General features: G+C 39.2%; 1 protein-coding gene and 1 long non-coding RNA gene across 3 annotated transcripts; one reads left to right on the forward strand and one right to left on the reverse strand.

Annotated features, from left to right (window-relative positions):
• Positions 1-1,253: 1,253 nt before the first annotated feature.
• On the forward strand, positions 1,254-3,085 carry LOC125475647. The gene is made up of 3 exons (XR_007256973.1): positions 1,254-2,803; positions 2,901-2,903; positions 3,074-3,085. It is a non-coding gene; the product is annotated as an uncharacterized LOC125475647 (long non-coding RNA).
• A 1,903-nt stretch (positions 3,086-4,988) lies between these two features.
• On the reverse strand, positions 4,989-17,417 carry LOC103928852 (sister chromatid cohesion 1 protein 4-like). Of its 2 annotated transcripts, none has more exons than XM_048580620.1 (14): positions 16,648-17,417; positions 13,309-13,570; positions 13,110-13,207; positions 12,928-12,977; positions 12,105-12,154; positions 11,234-11,345; positions 9,873-10,983; positions 9,560-9,704; positions 8,986-9,122; positions 7,918-8,840; positions 7,306-7,339; positions 6,806-6,911; positions 6,271-6,400; positions 4,989-5,426 (listed from the first exon to the last, which is right to left on the reverse strand). In XM_048580620.1, the coding sequence occupies exons 1-14, from the start codon at positions 16,769-16,771 to the stop codon at positions 5,328-5,330; spliced, it is 3,381 nt and encodes a 1,126-aa protein (XP_048436577.1). In that variant the 5' UTR covers positions 16,772-17,417; the 3' UTR covers positions 4,989-5,327. The 2 variants fall into 2 exon arrangements, with proteins under 2 accessions (XP_048436577.1, XP_048436576.1); XM_048580619.1 differs by having other exon boundaries at positions 9,873-11,028; positions 16,648-17,416.
• Between the last annotated feature and the right edge of the window lie 2,810 nt (positions 17,418-20,227).

A 20,227-nucleotide genomic window follows, 5' to 3' on the forward strand; every position in this document is an offset into this window, starting at 1 on the left:
CACTTTCCCACCTAGTTCACCGACCTCACGAGTATGATTTAGCCTCTATTGTCCACCATGGAAACTCCAAACAATTATACTGCAACTGAGCGATCTCATCGATCTGACCTTCCTACTCGGTATGGAAAGGTCTCTTGACTGACTCTGAGACTAAGTCTTCTGACTTAGATTGGCATACTGGGATCAATTCCATCATATCCTCTTGAAGCACCCTGCTTCCTTACTCTTTAAAGTAAGCAACTAAACTACCCTTACGTATGGCTAAGGTTTTTATTCCTAACTCATCAAATCAAGTAGACAGACTTCTAGGGGACGTGGCTCTTTCCTGACATCATCACACCCCGGATCCACTTAAAAAACAAAAAGGAAATAGAAGCTGCCTTACTCTCATCTTTTTGTCGAAATCTTTATGAGATGAATGATGTCACTCGAGTGTTGAGCTCTCAAAGGCTTTTTCAAGACCATCCAAGGTTTTCCATTTTGCAAGGTAGTTTACTTGCTCGACCAAAGGGAGAGGTAGCTTGCTTACTTAGTGTGAAACGCTAAGGAATAATTAGCGCTTCAAAGAGGTGGGACTCTCCTTCCTCAATGGGGTGGTGAACTAAGGGGGAAGGAACATTCCATGCATGGATTGATAGAACAGAACGGCCGACGGCTACTTGGGTTAGGCGACTCAATGAGACAGGGAAGGGCGAATGAAGTGGTAGTCAACTTCTATGTGCTTAGAGCAAGCATGGAACACAGGATTGGCCACCGAGTGTGTAGCGCTAGCTTTATCACAGTGCAGGAGAAATTTATAGCGAAATGGCACCACTAGATCGCGTAGCAAGTAAGAAAGCCATAAGAGTTCAGAGGTAGTAAGGGTGAGTGCCTTGTACTCTGCTTCGGCACTGGACCTGGAAAGAGTCGGTTGCTTTTTGGAAACCCAAGTTAGTAGGTTTTTTCGAGAAATACGCAGAAGCCCATAGTGGACCGTTTGTTATCGGGGCAGCCAGCCCAGTCAGCATCGGAGAATGCAAATAAGGTGGTTAACGATCCCGGAGTGATGGTTACACCAAGGCCAAAAGTACCCTTCTGATACCGTAAGATGCGTTTTACAGCCTAAGGATGAATAGTGGTGAAAGCGTGCTAACAAACTTGATTGACGACATAGCAAATGTCAGGTCTGGTGAAAGTGAGGTATCGAAAGGCAGAAATATATGATATTCTGTTGCATCAGAGAGATGAGCACCGTCATATGCAGAGAACTTTGAGCCAAACGCAAGGGGTGTGGGACATGGCTTGGAGTCTTGTAGTGCGAGTAAGCGGATCTAAGGTGTATTTAGTCTGAGTCAAGACTAGAACAGTCGATGTACGTTTGGCTTCAATTCCCAAGAAGAAATGAAGATCACCAAGATCTTTCATGGCGAAGCGCGCACCCAGTCGCTGAATGAAAGAAAAGAGACGAAATGATACTGAGGCAGGACAGGAGAGAGGTCAACAGCGGCAAGGATAGGAGACTGACCCATATACGTGCGAGGTTTGGAACCCAACAAGCGAGAAACTTTACTTAGTTTAGGAACTCGTCCATCCACGGGGCACCTTTCATAGTGAGGGAACTCCTCTGTTTTTAGCTTGATGAGCGACTTACTTTAGTTTCCGAAAAACGCATAAACCCCGGGATTTTCGTAAAAGAGGGACTTGAGTGACTCGCCCTAATCAAAAAGCGGGAGAGGGGCGAAGAAACTCGATCGGTTACTAGAGACGAGCAAGGGCCAGGGACGCACTCAACGAGCAGACGAGGGACGAGTGGTAAGAGACGACAAATAGTAGTGCCGGTTCAGTGAAGTCAAGTCTTTACGTCTATAGGGGCTCCCCGACGATCCCGAACCTTCAAAAAGTGAGGGGTATGTGTTGTTTCTTGGCACTCTCTTTCTTTGTTATGCCAACCTAAAAAGAGATAGGGATACGGGGCTTGACTTGAAAACAAACAACTGGCGCTGCCCCCCGCGGATAGGGCACTTTTTGCCCTTAAGTCCAGGATACGCAAAAAATTCCTCCAGAACGATTGAGAGTGGATTTCTGGTTCGATAGTGTCGAGAAGGTGGAGGGCCACCGGTGACCGTGCTTTCGTAAAAGCACCATTGGGTGGTGGTTCCTCTCTTTTCTCTTGAACCCCGAACAAAAAAAAGATCTCGCCATCAGCTCGACTAAGAGTTCCGAATCTAAAAAGTAAACTGAACTTGACTTAAGACGAAGGAACCGAGTGCCAAAAAAAACCGGTTTCTTAAGGCTTCAAACTACTAGTCATTAAGACTACTATGAAAGAAAAGCAAGGAAGTCCCTTTCTTGACTTGGCCTGCGTGCATTATACCTACACCCTTTTAAAAGAACTTTATTTCAATTTCAACAAAGCAAAGAAACGAAAGCATAACTCTTTGCTTGTTGTCCTCTTACTCTTTTAGCCTGCCTTGTGGGGGTCCCCCGGGTGTCTACGGCGGATCCGATCGGTCTCGTGATGAAGAGAAATCTTTTCCGATCTTCCACTAAGAAATAAGAAAGGTATCGTCACGACAACTAAATTTGCCCGGTAAACTACTCCGGGGCTCCCCGTGGTTTAGTAAAAAGGAGGGGAGATTTTATCTGGGTCATTTCATTCATTATGAACTTAAAAGTGTAAGGCCGATTAGTGAGGTCTTAAAAACTTCATACAATGAATGATCGGCAATTCTATTTGTGCTTTCAGCAAGTAGGCGACGCGAATCTATGGTTTTTATCAATCGGATACCATACCAATTGTTTGGATGCGTTTGAAAGCCTCGAGGTTCGAAGACCAATCCCTATGAATGTCAGGAATGACAGTGAAGACGCGATCGGTCAGATGCACTCTCACAACTCTGACGAAGCGAGTAGGATTAAAGATGGTAGATGAGGCAGCAAGTATCATGAGAATGTGAGGGCCACTTATGTCACCCTCCCAATTCCCTACAGCTTAGAGTCTGTAACGGTCGTAGTCCTTGTCTTTGTTAGGCAGATTACTAATCCAAGTCTGATTCCAACGTCTAGCATGACAACTTTAATAAAAGTATCTCAGACTTGCAGAAATACTTTTTAGAAGATACAAAGCCCGGAACTCAGGAAAGCCCAACCCGGCTTCATAAATCCTATTCAAACGCTCAAAAGCATACATGACCCTACAGTCGATAAAGGTAAGATTGATTGGGACAAGCTGATAATGGGCCAATACCTCTTTGATGAAGCCAGACTTGGGGAATTGAAGACCCAGACTTAAATACCACGGGCCGGGTCACCTTCTTGCCTTCGGGCAGGTTAGTGAACACGTTCACCCTATGGGCCTCCAGTCTTAGGCGACAACCCCCCAGCACATCACGGTGCAACTCTACAAACACCTTAAGATCACCCTCGTTGTTTATGGACGAGGGCATACGACAATTGCACAATGACTTGCTGGAGATAGGTTAATTAGATCTGAGACCTCCCTTGATAAGCATCAAGGACCTGAAGTCTATGACGTCCATGGCAGAATGAATAAATGCGAAATAACAAGGGAAGAGATTTGAGAGGAATAAAAGAAGAAGGAAATGATGCAAGGAAAATAAGGATAATGAAATAAGGGTTTTCATCTCTTAAAAGCAAAGTCTTAAATCTCTAAGAAGATGGAAAGAAAACGAAAACGGATGAATCAAGGGGTATAAATACCCCGAGACGTAGGCCATTCAAAAAGACATACATCCTCAGGCGAAAAGTCGTATCTCGATACGTGGCAATTCGAAAAGGCAATGGACAATTGTTGAAAACCCATGCGATCTTCACACCTCGCCATCCACATACGACGACATATCAATGATGGCCATCAAGGAACGAGGTGTCGCTCAACATCTCTCACACGCCAAAACTATCAAAAAGCAAACCTTGAGCGTCGTGCACAGAAAGGCATGACCCTTTGCATTAATTGTTAAGATCACGCATTTTCATCTCTCTTCAACGGTCACTTCGCCAGTTACTCGCAGAGAAAGGCAACATGAACAACAAAAGGTCAGGGGTAAGGCGAAGAACCTACTCCAAGAAAACATCCAAACGCCATTCGCACCACTCCAAAGATAAACAAGCACACACCCTTAGCTCGAGGCAACGCCTTGGCGGAGAGCTCGACAAGAAGGTTCAAATATCAAATATTACTCCAGAAACAAGTACCTCGAATGGATGTAACTATACCTCCAATAGACTTGGGAAAGATAGTTAAAGGCAATTGTAAGACCCCAAATTATCACCTTTCCAGAGTGGACATAACATAAGCTCTCACCGTCGGGTGCGACCTGGAATAAATTAAAGGCTAAGCCTACCCCCGGAAGGGACCGATCTAACCAGGTGGTTCCAGGTATGACTAAATGCGACTGACTTACCCTTGGAGTGACCCAAGCCAATCCGGAGTAAAGCCGCTGCTAGCTATCCAACTACTACGTTGCAAAGGCTAGCTTCTACAGTACCTTCTGGACCACGTGATGTATCAAGCGACTCCCGCCCACGATGAAAAAGAAACAATGTGTCCTCCGACGTGGCGTCTGTATGTCAAAATGATCTCCTCGTCGTACCCTTTATTCCCGACCACGAAGGAGAATGTCGGGTGACGCGAATTGACTCTGTAGAGTGCCTATAAATATACCTCATGGCCTTCACCATAGTTAAACCCAGAACACCCCAGACTTAGGCATCAAAGCCTCCACGTCGAGAACCACCAACACACACCCCTCCCCCCCCCGGCCCCCCACCCCCGCACACGCGCGCCGAGCGCTTGGACTCATGGTGTTTCCTTGTCTTTGGCCTATGCAGGTTTCACTCCAAGACAGGTCAAAATCTGCTCCAACAACTACTAATTGTTTAGATAAATACGTACAAAATAAACGGAAATAGCATAAAATTGTATGGCCTTATAGGATGTTTAGGCCTTCATCCTCTTGGGCCTTGCATGAAATTTTTGGGCCCTAACAAACAAGGAAATACTATCACCTTCGATTACAAATGATACTAGACTACAGAAATATATACATCATACTGATATGATCCACATTACAACTTTGTCGCTACAATAAACAAGAAGTGTCCCTCCTCAATCACCCCCCACCCCACGACGATAAACTACCAACTGCACAACCTAACGCGAGCTTAAATCCTAGCCTAAGGGAAGGAACCAATATTTTAAGAACAAAAAAGATTCTTGTGAGAAAATACCTAGTGAAGGAAAAGAATATTCCCAATTTTCAATCGAGCATCAGACAAACTAAATTGTAAAGCCTTTTCAACAATATCTGCCTTTCCTATGTAAGATATTAGAACTCTGATTTCATGAGTTTTACTTGAGGTCCTATGTAGACGTTGTCAAAAGGCTTTGCCTGTTCCACATGGATGTAATCCCTTGTCTTAAGCACCTGCAAAAGAGTGAGTAGAACCACGAGTGAAAGATTATTAAGCATTTCAAACTACACACCCACAATTTGGACAAGTAGGCTAAAGTAAACCAAAACAGAGTATTAAACTTAATGGCTACTAAAACCCTATTTTAGTAGTCTTTACATGGGATAAATGAGATGATGAGGCACCGAGGAAGAATGGTGAGAGGGTTGTGGAACAAATGCATAGGGTATGGTACACAGTTCTAAGTTCTTCTCCCTAAAAACCTATAAACTGAACACGGATCTAAGTTGTTTTCCCTTTCAAGTTTTTGTTTCATACATTATCCTTCATTTCTCCCTCCTCCCACCTATCACCCTTTGTCCCTCTTTTCCCCCATATGCTCTCTCTCTCTCTATCTCTAGCACAAAAATAAACTAAAAACAAAGTTTTATCAAATGGGCCTAAACTAGTTAGACAGGAAATTATTTCCCAAATATTTTTCTAGAATACATATAATAAAAGATCAAAATTAAAAGCTTAAAGCCTTGCATTGGTAGTTAATATCTTCCTTCTCTTGTAAAATTAATGATGTTACATAAGAGGTTGCCTCATGAATTGCTGCTGCTGTAACCTATCTTCAAAGTTTTTGCTTTAACTCTTTCAGGACATGCTTTTGGAGTTCCCAACATTGTACTACATTCTATATATGCATATATATATATATATATATATATAGAGACAGAGAGAGAGAGAGAGAGAGAGAGAGAGAGAGAGAGAGAGAGAGAGAACACACTACATCCTCATTAAGTCTTCTGACTAATTTAGCAGATCACCCAGATATAAGAAAACCTCAACATAACATTCAATTATAACACTTACCAATGTTTCAAAAAACATCCTTGATGCTTCCTTTCGAGTTTTACCATTTAATAAACTGTCCATCCCAAGAACCTTTTTCCCATGCACAGGTTCCTTATAAAGTAAAGTCTGGAGATACTTGGCAACAGCCCTATAAGAAAATCAAGAGTCGGGTCTTAATAATAATAGAAAACTGATATCAGAATGATAACAAATAATTGACAATCATCATCACAAAAGAACCATCAGCAATTTTAACTTAGGAACGGTGACTAAAGGAATTGTATAGCATAGGAATTATGAAAAACACCTATTTACAAGTACACAACCATTTTCTCAAAGTGGAGAGAGAGAGGGTTTAGGGTTTTTCCATTTAAAAATTCTTAAATCAAAACATAGCAAATTATTTCATATTGTAAGGCTTCAAAACATAAACTTGTCAGTATCACCTTCAATGAGGTCATGCAAACCAGAAAAAGTAATTCCACTGACTTACAATAAAATGAAATTAGCAGCACGAATTAAACATGGAACTGACCATATTAAGCACACATACCTGGTGCGGGAAGACCATCCACTATTCTCAAGAAGACGAGTATCTCCAGCGCATGGCATTTCATCGACATCTTCAGCTATTTCATCATCATCTACATTCAAAAATTCTGAGAACAACAATAAAATATGTTATTCAAAGGAACTCCAGCACATAAGTGCAGGGGCAAAAGAGTATTTTACTTAAAATAGATGTGTAGACACTAGAATAAGAAAGCACATAGTCATCAATTATGCATGCACAGACAAATCTTCATTTATCCTTTTGGTGTATCACAGCATTTAGTTGTAGCTAAAGTCCAACAAAGTTGAGAAAGGAGTTTGGAAGGGCCTAAAACGTACAAAGAGTACATTCATAAATGCATAAATAGTTCTGTGTAATGTGGATAGTCCGTGTACACCAAATCTTCATACTAATAGGTTCTAAGCAGGATACATAAGAAAAAAGACAGGCCAAGAGATATAAATAAGAAGTCAAGAAGGCAGGAAGAAGAAAAGGTCAACCTGTATCATCTCCGAAAGCTACATCTTCATAATCCTGCACAATATAGCCAAAATGTGAAGTTAAAAACACATATTGAACTTTACAGAGAGAATGCCTATAAAACAAAATGACATGATGCAGAAAAGAGCCCTGTTTCCAGAAGATAATGCCTATCCGTGAGGCAAAAACATAAATAGTTTAGGAACAGCATTACAATGTCACTTCATCTTTTTCTAGTCATTATTAGGGAACTTAAATCAAACAATTCTCAAAGAATCCGGGGTAAAATATGGCAATCATAAAATGAAAAGGATGGCCGGGAAAGTAGTTTTGACAGGCAAGGGAATGGAGTAAATACTTGTTTGAAGAATAAAGGTTTTATTTAGTTCTAACGGAAATAGGGCATCACCGGCATGAGGGTGTACCATCGTAACAATTAAACAAAGCCAAATATATACGTACATGTGAATAAAATGTTTTTGTCCCCAAGAAAAAAAAAAAAAAAAAAAAACACATGCATTGGGTTTCCTTTTTCCTTTTTAAAGGCTTACATTCAAAATAACTCTTTTTTTTATGTAAGAGACATTCCAAATTATTTTCAGAATCAACAAGAAAGAATGTTAACAACTTACACCACGATCTTCTGGAGGGGGGTCTGCAGTGACTTCTGCATCAATACCGCTATGTGGACCAACCTCCCGGCAACCTAGATTTTCCTTACCATTCCAGGAAGCATTCTCGTTGTCTTCACCATGAATACAATAAGAGTTTGGGTTGTCATCACAATGCAAGTTTGCCTCCAGGACCTCAGTTTCATTCACAGGATGTTGCTCGCTGTTTTCAATTTCTCCCACAGATTGATCAGTTGAAAAACTAAGGTTTTTGCATTCCCCAGTTGCAAGCGTAACATCTACACTGTCAATAAGTTCAGATGCACCTATCTGAACATCCGCTCTGATTTCGACACTGCGGTCAACAACTTCAATGGCATCAACTTCTTTCTGGATACTTGACTCCACTATCAATGCGTCCACCTCCATGGGTTGGGCGTCCAACTTATTGTCCAGTGACCCGCATAATGCATTGATCTGCAGTGACGCATTTTCGTCCTCAGTTTTATCCACAAGCCTTGACTGGACGTTAACATCAGCTGACACCTTGTAAATATCTTCTAAAACAGGATCAGCAACTTCAAAATTTTCTTTGTCAATTTCCATTTCAGCTATCTCTCCCAAGTGTTCATGTTTGGAAGTATTAAGTTCTTCCAAGTCACTGATCCTTTGTTCTTCAGCATCAGTATGGTGAGACTTTAGGTTATGATCTTCCTTCTGGTTTTCGTTCTCAATGTCAGCAGGCTGTGCTGCTGTGTCATCTCTCACTATTAAAGGTTCAGTGCTTCGAAGGGGTTCAATTTCTTTAGTAGCATTTGATTCCAGAGAGGATGCTACATCCTTCAATGGCTCCATAGAAGCATTGTTTTGATCATTTTCAGAAACCCGGGTTGTGCTCAGATCAAATGCTTCAGTGTGCAGATACATCAGTTCCGCCGACATGCCTGACAAACATCAAACGAATTCAGGCGGCTTGTAAAGATTTTGCGAAGTATATTAATCATTCACATGGCTACCAGTATTCCTAAATAAACCAATAAATGATAGGCAGTAATTGTATCCATGCACATCTAATGATATTTAACTTACCAGTAAATATGGGTTCAGTGAAAATTGCATCTTCCAAAAATTGTCGCTGAATCATTGAAATTTCTGGGCAAGTACAAGGAGCCTTTTTTCGCACACGACGTATGTCTTCAGTATTTGTCAACTGCTGGCGTATTTGACTTCAGAAAACCAGCAGGCAAGTAGTTAGCATTAAGAGAGAGAGAGAGAATAATGTAGTATGCAACAACTCATACAATCAGATAGGCCTAGCATGCTTAGTATGTTTATTTTCATTTCAAAAATTTACAGAGTATCTAAAGTATATCTAAAGTAAATTACTAGTCAGTCAGGTCCCACTCTGCTACAACTACCGAACAATATACTTTTAAGGAACAAAATGCCAAATTCTCATGGAAAAACAGCGCCCCCCCCCCCCCCCCACCCCACCCCCAAAAAACCAAAAAAACAAATTAGCTTCTATATGCAGCTAAGATGTCAATTATACAAATTTAGTAGTATAGGCTTTTTATAGTCTTAAAACAAGAAAACATTATTTTCAAAAGGAAGCACTTTTCTTATGCTTGATCAAAATTAGTTGGTGTCCGTTATCACATACTCGCCATGCAAAACCATTGTATCATCCATTAGCACTTTCCTCTTTGAAGAGGTACCACGGACAGCAGTTCTTGAGCGTTTTGTGCACATTATTTCAAGTGCAGGCGGAGTGGGTTTCATTTTTAGAACTGAAGACCTTCTTCCAACTGAAGCAACAAAAAAATTTAGTTCAGTCTTCATCATATAAGCCTTATAACTCTATCAAACAAAGATTCAGGGACAAAATAGAAAAAAGATAAATGCCAGAATGATCTATCAACACAAAATGACATGTAGAAATTTCTGATGGCATAAAGAAAGAATCCATTTGATACCTAAAATAGAAGACAATAAATCATCATCATCAGGGATAGATTCTGCAGTTCTCTCTTCTCGGGCCACCCCAAATGATTCAACTGAATTTAAACTCTGCACTGTCATTGTACTTTCTGTGGAACTACGTTTTTTCCCTGATATGAATTTAATCCCATCACCATCACCGGCATCCCCAACTATGACTTCTTTTTCAGGCGTGGTTTCTACTATAAAATCACTTGGTTTAGAAGTGAACCCCTCTGGTACAGAGAGCAACTTTTCAGGTGCAGGCAAGTTCGAAGTGGCAGATCTATCCAAGTTCTCCAATTGAGTCTCCAAAGATGTTGCATTGTCCAATGAACTTGGCCCTACAACCTCAGATGGTAAGTTGCAAGGGACTTCCGAAATTTTATCGGTAGGAGATGGTATATCATGATGACTTGGGAGGGAGCTGCATGCCCGGAGCACAGGCACTTCAGCAGCTGCTGTGTCTTCATACGTAACAGGCTTCAAAGGATCTGTAATGATAGGTGTGCATGATTCTCCCATATTATTAGCAATTTCAACATCATTCTGTATTTCAGGCTTTAAATATGTCTGTTGATCCTCCAAATAATCCTCTGATACTCTCGGAAAGTTACTACTTGAACAAATCTTACGAGAAGGGTCGTCCAACTCAGATGTGACCTGGGAGCAGCTAGGAGATGCATCAGTTTCATCCAACCTAACTCCAGCAGGTTCTACATGTTGGTCATCCTTTTGATCTAGGCAGGGCATAAGTGGTTCATTGTTTATCACAATACCATTATGTATATCTTCCACCCTGTTTCGGCCATCCAATGCACCAACTGTCCCCTTTGAACATTCCAATACTGCAGAAAAAGGTTTAATTTGGTCATGCTCCTGTGGCCTTGCTTGTTTGATCTCTATATCGCCCAAATGATAGCCATTCTCCTTGGTACTATCATCCCCACAACGTGGACCTGACATACTACCAGCATTTTCTGAGTTGCCCATGGATGCTAAGTTTGATAAATTATGGTCTTCAAAATCGAACTGATCATTGCAGGCCATAGGTTCCTGAACAGCAAACAGATTTGGCTCTTCAAATAGTCCAGGAGTTGATGGAGCCTGAGCATATGTGACAAAATCAGTATTTGCAGCCAGGACTTCATTCTGTTCAAAAGGGATAAAAAAAATATTCGTCACTGAGGCAAGAATTGTATTATACATAATATTGCATGAATCGCACCTCCGTCCACCCCTCAATAACAACGAAAAAAGAAACAGAATAGAACCTTGCTTACACATCGCAAATGACGAATAATTAGGACAAGACTTAAAACAGAAGAAAATAAGCTTTTGGGTGGTATTAATAAACCTGGCTTTCAATCCCATTCATTTGCATGGTTTCTGAGGTTTCAGGTATCCCCTCATACATATCATGCTTTTCCAAAGGTGTTACTGATTGGCCCAATGTCTGAGGATCACCACTGAAATAGTAGAGAATGAATAGGGTACATCAGAAAAGTTGTAGTGTCCTAAGTGATTCCATGGATCAAAGAAATAAAGAAACCACACAACCATACACAACACCGCCTAACAGGGACCAACCTCATCAACATGAAAAAAAATCCAAAGAAACAAATAAATGCATTGAGGGCAAAAAAACCCAACTTTATTATTAAGTAGATAACAGCATACCACTCACATTTTTCTTCTGCAGTTTAATGACGGGGAAAAAAATATACTTTGCTGAAAAATTAAAATAATAAATCACCACCATCACCACCATTCATACTTACAGATTATTGAATTCCATACGGATAAATTATAAATTTCAGCGTTCAACTTTACCATGAAAATTGGAGCTAAAACATGAGAATCTACAAATCCTAACACTTCAAATTTGTAGTCTCAAATCCTGTGATTTAAAATTTATTGGATACTTCAAGTTTACCTTATCCAAACCCACGATTATTACTTTTTCCATATATAATTAATTTTAAGGATATGGTGGTCAAAAAGAAGATGGGTGAAAGCAGAAGCTTTGTTTACTTGAAAAGAGGTAGAAACATAGGTCTAAACAATCCAGCAAAGAAATTTTTTTTTTTTTTTTTATTTTCAGATTCCAGCAAAGAAGTTGAGATGCTCTAATTCTAACTTATAGAATCCTCTTTGTGCAATCAAACAATGTGTGAAAGAATTAAAATTGAAACCCATGCTTGACACTTTTGAGATATAGAGTTTACTCTGAAATTCCATCATTCCCTTGAGCTGAAACCTTGCCAAAAAACAGGTCCTGTTTTCCATCATTCAAAAAACAATAGCATCTATAAGTGACATATATACATACGTGATATAATAGTTTTGTATTGTAGGAAACATAAAGATTATATTAGTGAGGTACGGAAAAAAAGCCGCCATAAACAAGGTAAATGACAAATATATCACAGTTAAGCCACTATATTCTTGCATAAGCAACACATAACACCAAAGAGCACCCAAAAAAACAATGAAAGCTACACATAGCCCAAAGGATTTGAAGACATTAAAAATTGGTGAAACCCTACAATTGAAAATCAGCCCAAGCTAGCTTTGTGATTATATAAGAGATTTAAACAAAGACGTTAGAGAGACGGGCACGTATGGTTTCTTGAAGTGGTTATAAATTATATACAACAGTCAGTAAAAACCCACTAGCCCGCTTTTTACTTTGTCCAAGCCCATATGAGAATATAAGAGCTTGCACATGTGAACTTTAGCCACTCCAACCAACTTGAAGCATTCTAAGAAGGCTTTTGTTTTAGTCGGTGAGTGACAGGGGTAATGCCAAACCCTATAACAATCAATTAGCGAAACCGTAGTAACAAATCAATAAAAGCAGTGGCAAGCCATAATTTCACTGCAACAACACAAAGTTTAAGTAAACCATGCATAAAGAGGAAAAAAGACAAAATTTCCATGTATGCAAAGGAAAGGAAGTCTTGTAATTCCATACTATTCAACTATCCAGTCCATTACCAAATTCTTCCACTTAAAAGTTAATACTACAAAGCAGGAACAAAATATTACCTCATCAAATTCCAAACCAATTTGAGAAGTATCGCCATCACCAAACCGCTCTGAAAATAAACCAGGAAATATTGGACATTTAAGTTAGCTCGTACATAAACATCGTTAAGTTTTATCCTAACCATAAAATTTAATTCAATGTACAATCATTCACTCATGACAGTGAATTGATGAGTACTAACCATCCAATCCAAATTGAGATGTTGAGTAAACCACACCCTCCATTGTATCTTGGAGAGTTATTTGCTCCCTTGTACTGACATGATGGTCAACATAGTTACTGCAAAACAACTAAATGTTAAACCAACACAAATACAAATCTTTGTATCCAGCATCTCTGCAGCGAACGCTTTAGTCCTAAACATAATTGAACATACTAACCCCTGAAAATTTTCATTATCTGGTAGCTCAAAATCATCAAGATCAAAAGTCTCAGGCAAGGTTATGGAATGATATGGAGCAGTAGATTCTTCTGGAGGTAAATCGACTGCAGTGGAGCGAAAAGCTTGCTTTATCTTAAGCAAAGCCTCGCTACAATCATCAAACAGGTAATTCACCTTTCTAGAATATATCCTCACCACACCAAGCAGAAGATGGCTGGACAACCGGAGAGCAATCGGAACTTCAGGAAAAAGAATAGAATCTGTAACCAAAGATAGATCATCAAAGTTACATGAGTGGATAGATGAATTGGACATTAAGAGAGAGAGAGAGAGAGAGAGAGAGAGAGAGAGAGAGAGAGACTACAAATTGAAAAACAACTGAGCTTACTGAGTGCAACTACATGCCCCATGAAATTTAATGCAAGAATAAGATCTAAAAGAATTTAAATGAATGAATTAACTAAAAGTGCTCTGCACTTAAAAGAAATTTTCTTTTTCTTGAATTTTTTTTTTGGCGGAGAAGAATGAAACATTTAATTAGAAACAGTAAAAGATTGAAAGCAATAACTACTGATACAATTACACCATAACCATACATTATGACATGCATGATGCACCATAAATCAAGTCTGTCTGATGAATTACAAAGCCTTAATTTATAGAACAAAAACCAAATAAGAAGCCCTGTGTAACTAAATTACTAAGACATCTAGCTTTGAAAACCCTGAGATAATTATACCACGAGCATAAGCAAGGTTAACGCATAAGTAAAAATATTTGAGAACTAGAAAACCCTAAATTAAAATAATCCTGGTCTATTCTGCATCAGGTACACTTCTGGGCATCATTACAGCTTTCAGTTTCTTTAGAACTCATGGATAAGTAGCTTTGCCACATCTGTTGATGCATTCGGTGAGTGTATTCAGTTTTTAGGTTTCTTAGCCCAGTGGATATCTTATCCACTGCACTGTCCACCACCTGCTCTTTTAAAGAAGATCTGTTTTCTAGTGAATTAATAATAAAAATAACTGGGGAAGGAAATTCAGAAAAGAAGAAGAAAACGCAGCTCTTCTTGGAAATGTTTGTGGAGATTCCCTTTCAAATTTAACTCCTTTAGGTATGATGTGATTACACACAAATACGGATTATATGTCAATACTATGGGATAATAACATTGTGGTTAATGGCTCCCTGTAGAATAATATCAAGGATATTATTATTTAGTTTCCTATATCATCTATATTCCTATTTATTATGGAATTAAAATTATTTTCCTACTTCTTGTAGATTTACAATCTTTCCTGTTTGTTGTATGATTAGGTTATTATAAATAGGTGCTTTGTTCTACTTCTTGTAGATTTACAATTCTTTCCTGTTTGTTGTATGATTACGTTATTATAAATAGCTGCTTTGTAATTCAATATTGGTAGGCTTGAATGATTGATTAAAAGGATTTTCTCCCTGTTTATCTTCTTTTCTCTAAATCTTTATTCTATCTTGATCTTCTTCTCCAGAGTCTATTCTAATCCTCTGTCTGATTCTTCTAAATTCTCTTCGGCCTATCCCTTTTCTGTTATCTAGCTCCAAACCCTAATTTCTGGTTACGCGTTCTACATCACTCCCATCGTTGTCCTTGGATAGTCATTTCAGACCGCATTAGTTCATATTTCCTAATATTGGGTTGTGCAAATCATTTCCTCGTCTTTATAGATTAAAATAGAGTATGGTCCTCTCATAATGTATCCATGGCAGTGTAGGTTGGTTTTCTTTTCCATGGGTTGATTTCATAAATTTCGTAGGGTCCCTTTGACAGAAAAAGATATCCTTACAATCTGCTAGATCCAACAGAAGGTCTTGGAAACTTAGAGGTGAGACACTTGGTCTTGTGCAAGTGTTATTTCAGCAAGTTAAGTGATGAGCCACCTTCCAATGGTTAATCATCCTCCCGTGATTTGAAATGTTAAAGTAGCTAAACATTGTCCTTTTTGTACTGAAAAGCTGTGCATCTCAAAATGCCCTATGTTATCAAGGGGTTTATGTTAGGTTTTCTTCTTCTAAGTATTAATCCTAGTGGTCATCCTCTACTAGATCGAAATCCAGAAAGAGTAAACGAGTTCCGAAATGGGCAGGCATATTGTGATACCATGCAAAAACAATGCCTAATTTTGTATTATATCCCCCCCCCCCCAATGGGAAATGGTGTCTTGATTCATTGGGTAGCTTTTGCATGAAATTTTATTGCTGCTTTTTGCTAAAAATGAATGCAGATATGGCTCTTCAACCTTATGGTTTGTTTTGGAAAATCTAAAGAGCCCCGTAAAGTGAAAGTCTTTACTTAGATAGGGGCTCATAGGAAGGTTAACACTTGCGACATGCTTCAAAAAAGAGGACCCAGTTCTTACATATGCTCTTAGTGGTGTATCCTTTGCAAGAATTGTCTATAATCTGCTGATTGCATCTTTTTACGCAGTCCAGAGGCTTTTAATCTATGTCTGCATTTGTTTAGGGAGTTCGCAATTAATTGGGTTGTATCCAGAGATTGTTCCTCTTTTATGTCAGCGAAGCAAAATTTCCCTGCAGAGGTTTGGTTATGTTCTAGGTAATATGGATGGAAAGAAATAGGATAATATATGAGGATTTTGCAGGCAGTAGAGGAGAGAAGTTATGGGATGAAGTTTGCTTAAGGTTTTCGCTATGGGCTTAGGTTTCTACAAAATATAAAGATTTATCCTTCTGAGTTATTTGGCTTGATCGGAAAGGCGCAATAGTTAGCCTTATAGAGTTTTCGTGACTGTTTCAAATTCAGAGGGACTTTATTTGTTGTCTCGATTTTGCATTTTGTTTTTCGTTGTGGACATCTTGTCCACTTGTGTAAATTAAACTTCGTCTCTTTCTCAATTATGGCAGTTCATGGAATACAGTTTTGTGGCTATTGTTTGGTGGTTTGGATTAAAATTTGAAAGAAAACAATGATTTATCAAAAAAAAAAAGTGTGGGAGGATGTGTAGTTCCTAGCGGATAAACACATTTGGAGCATTCTTGTAGGCTTTATTATTTCTAAATCTAGGGACAAACAAAATTTTCTTTATTCATGCAGATTATATTTTCTTCAGGTTAGCTGTTCTGTAATCAATGTATTGCTATCTGTACATTTGGTTTCCACTGTTGTAGTTGTATTATTTCTGTTTCTTTTGAAGGAAAATTTTTCCAGCGTTTAAAAAATTCAACCAATTCATAATTCAAGCTGAAAAATTGCTGCTATCATTTTCCTATATTTTCTCGAGAGAAGAAATCATAAAAACATGGCGCACAGAAGGTAAAAAAAATGAGAACTGACCTACGGAGACGCCAATATCGGTGTCGGCGACCTGATTCTTGCGAAGCTTGCGCTCCAAATGTGCCGCTATCCATATCGTTCCAAGAGGACCTTTCTTGGCCAATATAAACTGAGAATAAAACATTTCTCTCTGCTTTTTTTTTCCTTCTCACCAGCTTTCTATACAGGTACAGGCGAAGCGAACCCCCAATTTTTACGCCAGCCAACCCAGAGTTAAGAACATCAAAAGGAAAAATACTAAATATACATGACAAGACTTAACCTCCAAAACCTAAAAACTTGCAATCGTCTCCTCAACCTAACAGTGAGGATTTAGGAAAATCCCAAATTAACAAACAAGAAAACCCTAACAAGCCATAGCGCTATTCTACCCTTTCAGAAAGCCCAACACTTATCATCCGCGACTATTTGGCCAAGAATTTGGAGCTTTGGGAGAAAGAGATACAGGAACGTAGTTGGAGTTGACGAAGCGTAGCTAAATTGGAGTTGGAACTTTGAAACCCAGGCGTCGTAAAACGACGCTGTGTAGATACATAGACAAAATTATACAGCTTGGAGTTGGATTCGCAAAGGTGCCAAGGACTGAGTTTGACCCAGTGAGTCAGAGATCGGACCGAGTCGAAGCGTTTATGGAGAGAGACTATGTGGAACAGAAGAGAGGTAGCGCCTCTGGATTTTCGAACTTGGTTATGTTATGGTGTGGGTTGGTGCACCTTTGGTGATGGATTTTGGATTTTGGATTTTGGATTTTGGATTTTGGATTTTGGGGATCAAATCGCGTGGAGAACCAAAAACGAAAGTACGTGGAACAACATTTTCTCTCGCTCGAAATGACTTTACCGTCTTAAATTTACACCATGTTTGACGGTGAAAATAAATTTAGAATTTAAGTAAATGTCAAAACTTATAAATTGACATACAATAATTCTCTTATTTGAATTCATAAACATTTTTTGCGTAGAAAAAAAATACTTGAAATTTGATACCTTCAATTCTCAAGTTTAAATTCTATATAAATAAATGTCATTTCCTAATTTCTATGATTAAAAATTTTAAAATAACAAATTTTGCATTCAATTTCACTATTCTTTTAGGTTAACCAAACAACAAATTTCACAAATTCTAAAAAATAAAATCTTGTCATTTCAATTTTTGTCATTTTAAAATTCCTCCAAACATAGTGTTTAGGGGCATTTTCAATTAGAAATTTGAGAAATTTTAATGGATTTATAATTTTTTATAGAGTTTAATTGCTTTGTAGAAATTTAAATAAAAATTATGATTCAATTCCCTCAAAATCTCATGGGAGATGTGAGATTTGTTAATACTTAAAATACACTAAGAAATCTCTCTAATTCCTCAACTTTTTTAAATTCTTTAAAATCAATTTCTAACTGAATACACCTGAAATATTATAAACTTCTTTAAAATTCTAATTGAATACACCCAATTTATAAGGATTTTAATAAACTGCATTAAAATCCTAATTGAATACAAGTCGTGTGACAGCCCGTCCCGGACTTTTCGAACCGTAGGGGTGAAATGATGATTTTGCCCCTATCATGTTTGTTTCGTTGTGTGGTTGTTTTTGGATTTTGTTTGGCTAGTTTTGGACCACACACACTCTCCCACACCCCCTCACCCTTTTCCCTGTCCCGTATCCCTGTCCATTTCCCTCTCTCTCCCATTTCTATCCCCATATGTACGGACACACCCAAAAACCATTGAAACCTCCACAAATCGAGGAAACAAATTATATATTCGTGCTCGTGAGGTCCGTAGGAGTTCAACCATACCCATTTCAGGTAAGGATACCTTTGTTTTCACGTCGAACTCGGGATACCCCGATTTTGTCACTGTTCATGCACACGTTAATTCTTGTGTTTTTGGGAATTTCAAGCTTGTAGGAAGCTTGGTGAGGTCCTTAGGAGGCTCGGGGTGCTTCGTTTGAAGGTTTTGGACGTCGGGATTGTGAGTTTCAAGCTTGGCCGGAGTTGGTGGTGTTTTCCCGGTGAGATTCCGTGGGTTTTAGTGCTTGGAAGTGGTATGGATTTGTTCCTCTTGTTGTAAGATTCATTTTGGTACCAATTTTGTGAAATTTGGTTGAAAAACGAAGAAGATACAAGGTTTTAAAGTTTTCCCGGTTTTCCGGCGCTGGCGACGGCGCCGGAGTTTGGCCGGAGAAGATGACGGAATATTCCGTCAGTTTGGACGGAATATTCCGTCAGTTTGGACGGAATATTCCTAACGGCATCAGTTAGATTTAAAGGAATATTCCTGACGGCGTTAACTGACGCCGTCAGTGTGCCAGGCACGTGCCTGTGCGTGGGCGGCGCGTGCGGCGTCGGAAAATTTTTCTAAAAATATGGAGATGTTCCTGAGGTTGAGTAGATCACGTTGGTGTATTCATACACCCCATTTGAGCATTGTATGAGAAGTTATTTCGTGATGTTGGTTATGTGTTTTAAAATTAACGTTTTTATAGTTGTTTCGCATATAGGTGAGACCTATCCCGAGGACGAGAGCGGTCACTCGAGGCAAAGGGGTTACGACCCTTCTACATACTAGTGAGTGGGCTTTTGGTTTTCCGTATATACCTATATACTTACGTTTTTCCCAGAAAGTGAATGGAAACGTTTATACATTTATATGCCATGCATTATGTTTGTCGTTTGTTTATGCATTATTAGTAGCATATATATATTTGTATGTTGGTGCTGCGGACGCACAGGTAAGAGTCAGGTAAGTTATGGTTATATTCATATTCAGTAGTGATTTGAGATGCATAGAGAGCTCATAACCTGCACCCCCGGTGTTAGTGCTCCCGCCCAAAGTCGGGCACAGTCCTTCACGTGATGTTCACCTCCCGCACCACACGCTCATCTTGGATCCAAGTTAGGTGCACAGTCCTGTCGTACAGACCACTTTAGGTGGTTCCGACTCGTAGGTGACCCGCGATTATTCGCCCAGCCTTCACGTGATCGTAGCACTTGAGCGCACTTATTATACACCTAGTCCTGTCGTACAGACCACTCTAGGTGGTTCCGACTCGTGTGCAGGTATAGTTAGTGAGTTGGAGATTTGAGCTCTAGATTCAGCCGTACAGGTTACGTTAGGTGACTCCGTCTGACAAATTACATGGCATTGATTTGACATTCCTGAGCACTTGCATTCTATTTAAAGACCTTTAACATGACATATTTCCGAGCATGATTTATATATATGTATATATCCTATTTTTCTGGGAAGTATACAGGTTTTACGGCGAGGGGTTAGAACTTTGTTTATAAAATGGTTTTGAAAAACTTTGTTTTTGCCCACTCACACTTTCTGTTTTGCGCCCCTCCAGGTTCTAGTTGGCTAGCACTTTTGGTGGCTCTCCAGAGGATTTCCCCGGCATATCTGACAGATTATCACCATTGTAGGACCACCTTTGGGTGTGTTTTGTAGCGTTGTTTCTCCCGGACTGCATTAGGTCTTCGTGCTCTGAACCTTGTTTTCACACTTACGCTTGCACATGTATGTTCTTACATTGTGTATAGCTGGTTTTTATTTATTCATACTTTTATTATTATTTTAT

This window comes from the organism of the source record quoted next, unplaced genomic scaffold (genome assembly GCF_019419815.1).
Source record: "Pyrus x bretschneideri cultivar Hongxiangsu unplaced genomic scaffold, Pyrus_bretschneideri_v1 Contig153, whole genome shotgun sequence".
In the NCBI taxonomy this organism is placed as follows: Eukaryota; Viridiplantae; Streptophyta; class Magnoliopsida; order Rosales; family Rosaceae; genus Pyrus; species Pyrus x bretschneideri.

Coding starts and splice junctions, on each gene's coding strand:
- LOC103928852 (XM_048580619.1), bottom strand. CDS start 16,771: ATGTTTTATTCTCAGTTTATATTGGCCAAGAAAGGTCCTCTTGGAACG. Junction 11,029..11,233: donor TGAATGGGATTGAAAGCCAG/GTTTATTAATAC, acceptor CCTTTTGAACAG/AATGAAGTCCTGGCTGCAAA. Junction 6,401..6,805: donor GGATGGTCTTCCCGCACCAG/GTATGTGTGCTT, acceptor ATTTTCTTATAG/GGCTGTTGCCAAGTATCTCC.